Raw genomic sequence first — 12,368 nt, 5'->3', positions numbered from 1 at the left:
GTAAGGAGAGATGCTGTTAGACCATCTGACAAGCACTTGGGTTGGAGCATACTGACACCTTCATGGCCTTGCAGGAGTATCCACAGTGCATAGTGTCTGGCACCAGCTTATCAATGACTGTATAGCCAGTGCAACATGAGGTAGATAAATGTTTAGGGAATATGCACCAAAAGAAGAGCGCTGCACTGACACTTATACTTACCTATACTTCCACAGATTGACCAGCCCCCATCCCTTTCTGCAGAGGGCCGTAAACTGCGGGCTTAGTGAGCTCCATCCAATGCTTCACACCATAATCAGGCCAAGGACCAGAACTGAATGACCTAAAAGTCCTTGGTCAGACTAATTCACAGTGCCAGCACATGCTATGTGTTTGACAGTGACTCATAAAACTTTTGAGCCTTTGTCTCCGGAAAAACAAGAACAAAACTCTGGAATTCACAACAACAATCATAGCTCCAGTGGGAGTTGATGGTTGCTAATGAATAAACTAATGTTATGTTTACCCACATAAAGCACCAAGCCAAAATCCTCCAGAGACGCAATGCATCACCGCCTTTCAACGAGTCAGCGGATATCACTCCCTTACCTCCCTGTTAATTCTTACAGCTGCTGTGTGAGGATACAACAGAACGCGATAATGAGATGCCAAATCAGTATCGCACAGTAAAAATCAATAATATATGAACCTTTCTGCCAAAGTACAGCAGTAGTTTATGAGGTTATTGTATCCTTTCACAAGAACTGTCAACACCTGGAAGTGATACGACTGTCTACCATGCTCACATATATTGACTAACAATAGTGACGTCTACCATAAGTCACCATAGGCCCAGATGCCATGGCCAACACCACCATTAAGTTGCCACATTCCCAGTGTGAGTTGTGATTGCTGCTCTGCTGGAGGACAGTAAAGGCAGTGGGGTTATCTCTTAAAGATCTTGCTCCTTAAGAAATGAGAGTGAAGGCATGATTGCCTCGACTCTGTGGCTTATTGTTCCAACAGATTTTCTCAAATCCAGTACAGTTGGCCAGAAGAAAACAGATGCATTTGATGCAGTGGAAAAGTCAACTTTTGCTCATGGCAACAACTATCATGATCCATTTAGTGTAATTCAGTTTGGACCATGGATGGCAGACTTTGCAGATTTGAATCTGTGATCTGCTGATGCCAATGGCCTCATTTCCTCTAAACTCTCATTGAACTCATCTTGGACTGTCTTCTTGGACTTGAACAATGAATCTTTCCTTTTGAGGATGGACCTTCAACTAATGGATGTATTTTTATGGATAACCCATAAAACAATGCCTATAAGGTTGCATTGTTCTCATGAAGTGATGGGACAATGAACATTTGTCTTCAGCATCTTTTTGTGCTGTAAGCGCAGGTCAGAGGATCCACAGTCTCAAGGGAGATGCAGTGGTTAGCGGTCTATCCCTGGCTCAGATAACAAAGCACAAAAAAGCCTCTTTTTAAGATCTTCAGAAATATGAACTTGAATTGGACCAGAACATTCCAACTCCTGACCGCATTGTTTCACTCATTTTCATTGAATGCAAACATATTCAGATTAAAGTCTGTACTAAATCAATTAATGCAACCTGCATTTATTCATCAGTCAGTTGCAAAAACAAAAAAAAAATAAACAACTGCAATCATTAACTATAGGTACAGTATGTTGAAAAGATCCAATCCCTGCTGTAATCTCATCTCACCCCTGTTTAAAACTGGACTTCACAAACATTAGCTTCTCCATCCAGGGCCAAGCTTAAAAGAGGAGTAAATCTGCTACAATGCAAACTGACAATCTCAAGACCATCTCCAACTATGGCCCATTCTATGAAATTTCTTCAGATATGCTTTCTTGAGGGCCAGTCAAGCAGTGCACCTTTGGACAAAGTTTACATTTCCACTATATCTGGAAGCTTTTTAAAGAGTCCTAAGTGCTGTTTTCTGCCATCAGTCCTTTGAGAATTAAGCAAAAGTGAGAAAACCAAAGAGTGAAAGTTAAACGCTCTAACAAAGGTTTAACCACAGGTGTATGGATGACAGCTGATATATGTCATTGATATGTGATAGAATATGATGGAAAAGAAGTGGGAATAATGCTGGGGTTGCAGTAAAGTACATTTGTAGCCAAATATTTATTATACTGTATATTGAAACAAATTTCTTACAAATGAAGATTAGATACATGTATTGCATTCACTGAAGATGCTTTGAAACTGACAGGCTCGACTTATTTATACGTACCAGTGGACCAAAACAGGGTGTGAACTATGCCATGGCTTTGAGGGAAACTTACTTTTTTTTATTGGCGGATGAGTGGGAGGGTTTGGGGGAAATTTGCAAGTAAACTTCCTTGTTTTCTTTTTGACATATCTGTATGCTGACTACAAAAGAGAGAAATGAGTAATGGTGATTTGAAGAAATGTGGAGTAATGTGCTGACTGAGTGGAGCTAAGAAAATTTGTTTTTTACTCATCTTTGAGTGAAAGAGGGTTAAGTTGCCAGTATCTTTATTAAAGGGAATTACTGATGAATCACCCTCATGCATGAATCATACATCAATAATAGCCTAATTTTACGCATGATCCATGATGATGAAGATACAGAAAAATAGAAATGAATGACAAAAATAGCATATTGTCAATGTTTTAGAAACCCCCCATGATTTCAAAAATTATGTTTTCAGGGGAGTTCACATCTTACTAGAGGAGCCAACTCCCCCTGGCTCCCCTGTAGTTCATACCCTGGACCAAAACTAGAAATAGATTTTTTTTTTTTCCTCTTCTACATTTTAACAGTTGTGGTGTTTATATTGCATTACTTCTGAGGGCAACAACTTATTTTGTGGTTAAGACTCCAGCTTGTGTCAGGAGTCAGGAGTATTAAGCTGCTGTTTGTTTGTATACTGCAAGAACCCTCTCTGTTAGAACTTTGCACCTCAGTCCAGCAAGTTTTCCTGCTGTTGAAAGGTACCATACCACAGGATGTGTATTGCATTCTTGGCTTAGTATGCTAAGCATACAGCAGCAGTCTAGAGGCCTGAGCCAGACCTGAACAATATGCCCCAACACTCACTCATTAAACATAAAGTTTTATTGGATGCTAGACACTGTGTCACTCAAACCAGAGTGGGCAATGTCATTAACTTGTTTAACACAGAGAATTTATGATGTACAACAACATGGGCAGCATAAATATTAATGCTCATCTTGTGGATCAAGCAGTGAATCCAGCCGAAAGCAAGTTACAGCAGGATGGGAGGTCTGACTCACTCTTCTGTTGTTCATACAGAAGCTGCGAGGCTCTGTTACTGATAAATGCTGCACAGATGACTGAGAAGCTCGCGGGACCAAAACCACAGAATGACAATACGAGACAACAAGAAGATACTCCAATCTCTACAACAGCCACATAAACAATGTCATACTGGTTGCTGATATCAAAGTCCCCATACTTTTGACACTTTGACCCAAAGAGCCTGACTGGTAGCAGGGATCTGCCTTCTCTCCTTAAAACCAAAAACAAAGAAAAATATAGCCACAAGCGGCAATAATTGGGGTCCAAACAGATTGTGAAAAATTGCAAAAAGGATTTGAACCAGTGCCCTTACAGTTATAAGGCTCATGTTTAGACAGCTAGACCATCAGGAGAGCACATTTATCTCTGACAGCTGTTGACACTAAACATTAACTTAGTTCTGCGTACAGTAAAGTACTGCCTTGAAGTAAGGTCTAAAAATGTATAATTTCAAATCGGATTCACATATTGAAATTTCCTTGATCGTAGATAAAACTGACAATGTTCTAGGACAATTGGCCCAACAGTTTCTAACGAGTTCTTGAAAACAGGTTTCTAAGAAAATTGAAAAAAAATTGTAAAATTTGATATTTTAGAGCAGAAGACCATTGGAGCAAAGATGCAGATGAATTGAGAGATTAAAATTATGAACAAATTTTCACTCTAAGACAAGCCATTTTCGAGATAATTGCGAAAATGTAAACTTGATTGTTACAGCGCCACCTTGAGGTCAATGAGTATCATTTTATGTGCCTGAGTAATGAGTGGAATTTGCAAATCCACCTGCCAATTTTGGTGACTTCTAGTCTTTCTGTTTTTGCTGCACAAACACTTTAAGTGGAGAAAAAGAAGAAGAAGAAGAAAAAGAAGAAGAAAGAAAGAAGAATAATGAGAACAAAAACAATAGGGCTCCAGCAGCGAGCTTCGCTGCTTGCACCTCTAACAAAGAAGTCCAACAACACCCATCCTCGCTTGTCTCTTTAACACAGTCTGCATGATAATGTATGCACAAGCATGTCGTATTTTACAAATAGGAGCCAATGAGTGTCCCCTCTCCCTGCTTATCTCCTTACACAGGTCAGTCACACTTGTGTCATATTAACATTTCAATTCCCAGATCCCTGCTTCAATACAAAGGACAGCGCAGATGAAAGCACAAAAGCTCTGGCTTTTAAATGTAATTCATTATGAATGCAAGCATCTTGCATGGACACATTTGTGTACAAAAATAGCAACTAGCATTTGGTTTCCTTCAGTCTTGACTGAGAAAAGCGGAATAAATGCCATTGAACGTGTACAATAAAACTAACACGATTTTGGACATACTTGATGTGGCACGCTCGTATATGCATAAAGCTTCACACTGTGTTAATGTTCTCTGCATTAATCCTGTCATTCAAAGTGCCTCCACAACATTTACATCCATCCAATTATCCTAATTAATTAGTCCAATTACAACAAGGCCAGTTTATTTTCCTGCGAACAATTACATTGTAATGATGATCTAGAAGCAGGTAATGATGGGTAATAAGTGAAGCGAGAAATCCACCAGGGGTCAAACAAAGTCAAAGATGGTGTGATAAACACAGAGGAGTGAGGGGAAGAGAGAAAGGCACAGGGAGGTACAGTGAGAAAAATGCAGTAGGAGGCACAGGAAGACAAGTGATAGATTTAAGAGGAAAATATCAATATAGCAGAAAACTGGTCTGTAGCTCATGTTTTTATTTACAGACAAACAATTTACCTGAAGGGGAGATGAGTTTCCAGCTGATGGAAGGCTCTGGTTTACCGTTGGCTTGGCACATCAGGGTGACATTGGAGCCTTCGTTTACCACAATATCTCTTGACAAGTTGATGATTTTTGGTGGTACTGTGAAGGAAAATGAAAAATGTGTAATTTCAATCAAGGGTGTGACTGATTTAAAGGGTTTACTTGTCATGAGAAGCAGTACTCAGCTTGTGAAAACAGTTGTATTATGCATTTTCTTTTTTTTTTAAACCTGTCACTTCCAAGTCTCCCTACTTTAAGAAAGTCCATAAAAAAACCTATAAAATATGCATAGCTATGACTAGAATGCTGCTTGTGATTTAGAAAAGGTCATATATAGTATATTAAGTTTAAATACTTTCCCAAAAATGGTGTTTCATTGTTTTGTCTTGTGACATTTTCATGAGTTGAGAAAAAGAGATAATTATGTTTCCTGCCCATTTTTGCAAGACAGCAGCAGCTCTCTTGCTGAACAGTCCGCGCTGGATGGTGAACCATAGTTTTATTTAATTGCCACTGGTAGCATTTGGGGATGTTAGTTCATTTTTTAAAACTTCTACTCTAGCTCCTCTGGGAACTGTTTTGCAGCACAAGCTCAATTTTTGCTTATATTCTGCACAGGTTAAAAGCCTTATGCCTGTGTGTGTGTAGAGGTGGAGTGATTCACATCTTGGTAGTGCAGTTAAAGTTAGGTACCAGGAGAAAATGTCAGTTGCATTCATTTATGACACAGCCCCTACTCCTTTTCCCACTGACACATGCAGAACAGTTTCTGATGAATAATGCAAGCACTTCACCACGGCGGTTGTTTTTGAACATAAAGATATGAATTACACCCTACAACAAAACACATTTCCTTTAGATCCTCTTTTGCAGAACAATCATTAAAGGGAAATTATGTTTATATGAAAATGGAATCACTGTCATGTTTAATTCAGCCTGCTTTGTGTAAGAAATGTTTAATTCCCCATGGACAAGTAAAGCTTTTTATCACTGAGCTTTGAATCCAACATGCAGAGAGAGTGAGATATTTACTTCCCTGCCTTACTCCAGTGAAAATGAAGTTTGAGCCATGACTTCACCTACAGTCACTTTGCTAGGTAGTAAACAGATTGCACAATTATTATCTTAACTGGTATACGTGTATTAAATCCAAAAACTCAAACTCACTTAGATGACATGTTAAAATGTGAACAGTTTGTCACTTGGTAGCCTACAAAGTAAATCTGGTAGCTAATAATGTGGTGTTTTTTGACTACATGGTAACCTCAAACTTGTCATATAAGAACCAGAAGAGACATGACATTTTCCATCTTGTCTCCAGAACAATGAAGATTAGGAAACATGATGTGATGACCATGAGCTATCCATGCCTGTCTATCTGTCAAAGGAGTAGTTTGACATTTTGTGGAAATATGCATATTTCTTTTCTTGCTGAGGGTTGAGAGATAATCCACTCTCATATCTGTCTGGTAAATATGAAGCTACAGCCAAGAGGCGGTTAGCTTAGCTTAGCATAAAGACTGGAAACCGGCGAAAGAAGCTAGCCTGGATCTGTGTATGTGCAAAAACCGAAGTGTAAGAACAGGAGGGTTATGAGTCAGACTTTTTTTTTTTTTTTTTTTGCTGAGAGAGGAGTGACTTCCTGGAGTCTTGTTATTGCTGTGAGGTTGCCAAGCAACAAGTGGCGAGTCCAGAGACTCACACATAATGGACACATACAGTATGAGAGTGGTATCAATCTACTCACATTCAGGTAAAGATACAGGTGAGTGAGGTGAACTAGAAGCTGTGAAAAAGGCGAGGGGGAGCCAAGAGCTGAGAGTTAGAAGCTCATTTGGGATTGTAAGAGACTTTTACCATCGCCTTCTAAAAACTGGTGAGAGCTGCTGTTTCTCATTTTGCCTCAGCAGTTTTTAAAAAGTGTGATTTTACAGCAGAATAGTGGCTGTAGCTATATCGATTCTTAAGGAAAGCTTTTGTTTATGGGTGTTACTTCTTTTTAGCTTAAACAAGCATGATTGACAACACTTCTAGCTCTGCCTGAAGGTTCCTAAATTTAATATCACTCTGGTACACAGCCAAAATGAGGCTCTGATAAGTAAATCCAGAGCCACTCTGACACCCGTGGAAGATGTTCAGAACCTGCGAACACAGCACAGCACATCTCATAAAGTTCTGATAACTGGAACGTAAATCTGTAAGTCTTAAAAACTTGTTTTCCTTCAAACAAAGAATCTCTGAATAGGGTGATATAATTTCAGATGTTTCCAGTGCAGTTTCACTTGTTCAGAACTCCTGAGGATTACTGCAATCCATTGATTCAAAATAAATTCTTAAAGCAAGTTGAGTTGTATTGTACTTGCACTTTCTGCTGTATAAACCGGGGCTGCAAATATGTATTGATTTCTTAGCAACCAGACAATTTTATGGCTACCAGTCTTTTTCTCAAGGCAGACTACTTAATCAAGCTGTCTTCTAAATGAACTATTGGACAAAGATCCTCTCAGGCAACAATCTGAACTATCCACAGCACAGTAGGCCTGGTACTTTAAAGAACTATACAGCAGGTGGTTAACAGATGCATTCATACAGCAGCCGATTTCCTTGAAATATTCTGTAAATAAACTGAGAGTTTGCTTTCCAGCTTCATAATGTCCACATGCAGCACTAATCCAGCAAAAATTGAACCAATCTAAAGCATTTCACATAAATAAAAGTAAGCAAAGTAAGCAAGATAATCAGAGTTATTTCAAGTACTGTAGGTGGCGTCAAACTATTTTTCAAAGAATCTCCAACAGTGCTTAGTGCTGCACAGCAATCTTAAAGGATCGATCCAGACAGAAGAGATATTACCAAGCCCATTGGGAGTGCTTTTCCAAGGTGAAGACAAATGGTTAAAATGCAGAGTGTAAACATGCATGTGTGGATCACAGCCTTTATTATCCTTGCCATCTTTATAGATCACTCAAAAGTACCACAGAAATGCTCTGATAATCAAATATCAAAGACATAGTTGTTTTAAATGGAAAAAAACCCCACAGAGATGGCACCTACATCTTGTCAGGAACAATAACATGGATAGAAGCCCATAGTACATCTGTAGAGGTAGCTTACAGTGTAGAACAGTTGATTCCACAAGATTGTAGCTGTAACTAAGAATAATAATTATAATGCTAAACTAGTTACATATTGTCATTACCTCTAATTGATTTGACTCTTTATTCATTGATGAATATTTTGGTACCACAATGAAATGCATATGTTCATGCTTGGGATGTCAGTTTCAGTTCATTTTGCCTTTGATAGACCGGCACCCATTGACCAGTAACTAACCGGTGAACTTTTAAGAAAAGTTGTGATGTAGCTTTCGTTTGTGAGAGCTGTCCAGCAGTCAGTGGTCAGAGCTAGCTTGTCTGCCCTGGTTAACTTGACTTTTAGCTCATCCTCCTCACAATATGTCACAGTCACAGTAGCCCTCAATGGCATAATGTACTGGGGCTTGAGGTACCGAACTAGCTCTTTCAGTCCCTCGCCCTCTACCACACTGGTTGGTAGCATAACGGTCTCATTCATTTGGCACACCACCTGTGTGATGGCCTAATAAAAAAGTCATACCTACGTTGTTATTACAGGTAGACTGTAGGATTAGCATGCTAGCCTGAGCTGACCTCTTTACCCAAGTGGGAGTCTGACAGTATGTCCAAAGTTAAACACTGTGACAAAATGATGTTGAACAGACCTCCTGAGAGACCATTTGTGGCCAATAACTAAATTACCTAAGTGTTTAACTTTTACTCTAATAACCTTATAGACAATTGTATTTTAATAGTTAAATTAGATCAGATGTCATATTGAAAGACTGAAGTTACTGAAGTAATAGGAATGTAAAAGATAATGTTTGAAGAATTTCAGGTTGAATGTTTTTATACATTATGAAGTTATGTTGAATTTATATTTGAAATTATGTTTCTGAAAATTTAACCTAGTCACATATTTGTTGCTTTAAACGTTTATTTCACTACTAGATGTGTAGATGGTTTGAGAAGGTTGAATCAATGAAGGTTGAATGTCCAAACATCATGAGAAGCATAGAGAAGTAATTTGCCACTCTAAAGCCAAAAGTATCAGCCAAATTTTCCCAAAATTTATTTCCCTCTGCCTGTCTTGTCCAAACTGATAAAAGCAAACTTCAGAGGAATCTTTCTATGGGCTGGTCTCCAATTACTCATGAGCTAAGACAATTCTTCTATTAAGATGTCTCTTTTCTTTCTTTTCAACCAAGTTTGCGCATATTTAAATCTTTTATTGAAACAAGTCAGTTTATTTTGTTTTATTTGTAACATTAAGTCTTGTGTTTCCACATTTAGTATTTCGTTTTTGAAGTTACGCCAACCCATGTGAAGCCTTACCCGAGCCTAGATAAACATTGTGTAGTCAGATTAAACTTTATTTGGCATTAAACTAAGATTACAATAAACCAGCGAAAGCCTGAATCCTCAACTCAAACTAGCACATCGCTCCGAAGAAGACAGCGACACTTGAACCAGATACCCGGCTGCTTGCTGACAGCAGTACGGCCAAACTGAGAGTTAAGCCGACAGAAAGGCTCTTTCACGGCGCAGCTTGGATCAAGGCTGAATCCCATCACCAGTGGGCAAACACAGCTGCACCCAGACAGACTTACCCACAGCCCATAGCCTGCCCCGGGTTGTGCAACTACCTAAACCTCGCTGGTGACTCAACACTGCAGCTTACTCTCTTCAACACAGTAAGCATAAAATGACTATATTTTAACTTCATTATGTAAATAAAGGAATGTCATCCTTTACTTTCTCTTCAATATATTAATTATGTTTTTGTCTAATACACCTTTCCCCAGTTCCTGATTAATCCTGGTTATTCTGAAATGAGACATGATGTCCTCTCTCTAACTATAAAGTAAAGACTCTCTGTCTGTCTGTCCTTATCTTGAGAACTGTCCATCCAATCTACTTCACACTTGGCAGGTGTATTGCTGAAGACCCATGCAAGTACAGGGTTGAGTACGAGTTCATTGTACTCATTATAACCGAGAAATTATTGAGAATTATTACATTTTTACAGGATGTTTCTATTTTAACTGGTGCAGCTTTTCTAGCCTTTACGGTACTGGTTCAGAAGCCCAGGAAAGTCACAGACCAATCGCGTTATAAAACATCTCACGTGATGCTACTCAGCCAATCAAATCCGTGCATTCCAATAAGTACATATGGGAGAGACGAGATGAGAGACTGTCAGTTGGAGAAATAAGCGATTCACATGTGCTCTAAAATGCAAAAAGTAGACAGCAAGAACAGAGCTTTTAATCAAGAATACATAGACTCTTACATGTTCCTTCCTCCCACAGGCACTTCAAAACCAATGTGTCTCATATGTTCCGAGACCATAGAGATTGTGAAGCACCACTATGAGAGAAAGCACAAATCTTTTGAGCAAACATACCCACTCAAATCTGAACCGAGGGCAGAGAAAATCAATAATCTAAGAGCCCAATAGGATCAATCCACTTTATTTTAAGATGCACATTTTATCAGAGGCTCTCTGTTATGTATTTTATTTTTAAATGCAGTCCTTATTTTACTTGAAATGAGAAAAGAACATTTATTTACTATTGCAGTACTTATTATTTAAAACATCTGTGTATAATAGAATGTTAGTTTCTTTCATGTTCACATCAACAGTATTAATTTTTCTATGTGTTGAAGCAGCGGCCAGAGGCCGAGCAATTGGCCCGTTCCAAACAGGCACGTTTTGAATGGACACCGCACTACTTGTGATTAATGTCAGTTGTGACTACATTGCTCAGAGAAAAATTCACCTCCATGCATTCCAAGGACATTAAAGTATAGTGTAACACAGATGAGCCAAGATCGCACAAAATTTTAAATGCTGCATTTGGAGGTTAAAATAAATTAGTCCGTAGCTGTGAAAAGGAGGAAAATAAATCCTATTTAAAAGGACAGGTTGTGCTTTTTCCTATCTTAATACAACACACACATGTCCGTACTGTATGTATATATTTAAAGAGTTATTGGACAAGTTATTGGAGAGATTCAATCTTGGAGTGACTCCAGTGAAAACAACAGGGACAAAATCTACTGTCCTCATTTTGGACAAAAATACATTTGAAAGTTGAGCTGAAGCTGCTATCCTTTTACTGCAGCTCAGCAAGGACACTGTGTCTGGAGAAACACTAGAGTGAATTTTATAACTAACGTTGGATAATATGCACATGATTTGTTGAATTCATATGACTAAAGCCAAGACTGTGAATTTTGTCCCTCAATATCTGAGAGTTACAAAGTCTTTTACATGAGCACATGCACAAATATGTTTGATTAGTATTCCTTATTTCATGTACAAACATGTGAGTGTTATTTTACACTTTCACATAATTATGTCTCAAATTATTTGTGTATTCTATTAATTACTTGATGAATTGCTGATCAAATTAACATATTTAACATGTACACATGCAGTAAGTCTGCTGTAGCTATTAAATGCCTGAAGGCTACTTGTCTGAAGACTACTACTTGGAACATTCAGATGACAGCTGCCTTTGTACATTCTGTAACACTCATATTCAGACACTACTATCATAAAAACATCTGAAGATGTCTCTGAATGTCTCAAGACATATAAACATGTCTCAGGACATCTGAAGACTTGCTTGATGGCTGCGTATGACAGTAATAATTTCTTCTGGATGCCTCACACTTACTGGGGTTTTTTTTATGAATACATGTTGTTTTTGTGTGTCTTTTTTTCCTGACAGATCTGTCCCAAGCAGCCATTTCCATTTCAAAGTAACAAAGACACATCTCTATTTTAACATTTGAGGATCATCAACTAAAGGTGTATGAACAGAGTGTCACCGGTGCTTTCACATGTTTTAGTCACATCAGACTTGTTTGTAAGACAAAATCTCTATGAATAATTTATTGGATGTCAGCTTAATCCCAGTTTACGCTTCTTGAATAACAAAAGCATACAGCAAGCATTTAAGTGTTGCTTCAATTTAGCTGTGGTGCAAGAGGCCAAGGCTGGAGCTCTGTTTGTGGAATAAAAACAAAAGGTTTTTCAGATGAATTCAATAGCTGTCAGGTTATAGAGTTCCTGAACATTTCTGTGTCGATCTTGCTAATTCTGACACAGGCACTGTTGAAAAAGTGGAAGTGAGAGTGTGATGGTTTTAAGTAAAATGTGTCTACTGAAAAACCAGAAGAAGTGAAGAATTATAAATGCAACAAT

General features: G+C 38.4%; 1 protein-coding gene across 5 annotated transcripts in view; it reads right to left on the bottom strand.

Annotated features, from left to right (window-relative positions):
* The window catches only part of ntm (neurotrimin), a 447,933-nt gene that overhangs the window by 27,515 nt on the left and 408,050 nt on the right, over window positions 1–12,368 (bottom strand). For all 5 annotated transcript variants that reach the window (XM_067607284.1, XM_067607287.1, XM_067607285.1 and 2 more), the window contains one exon: window positions 5,052–5,177. In XM_067607284.1, the coding sequence (XP_067463385.1) occupies window positions 5,052–5,177 (126 nt within the window). The remainder of the gene's footprint in view (window positions 1–5,051; window positions 5,178–12,368) is intronic.

This window comes from Thunnus thynnus, chromosome 13 (assembly GCF_963924715.1).
Source record: "Thunnus thynnus chromosome 13, fThuThy2.1, whole genome shotgun sequence".
Lineage (NCBI taxonomy): Eukaryota > Metazoa > Chordata > Actinopteri > Scombriformes > Scombridae > Thunnus > Thunnus thynnus.
The sequence above is the reverse complement of the archived record's forward strand: the minus strand, read 5'-3'. Positions and strand labels throughout refer to the sequence as shown.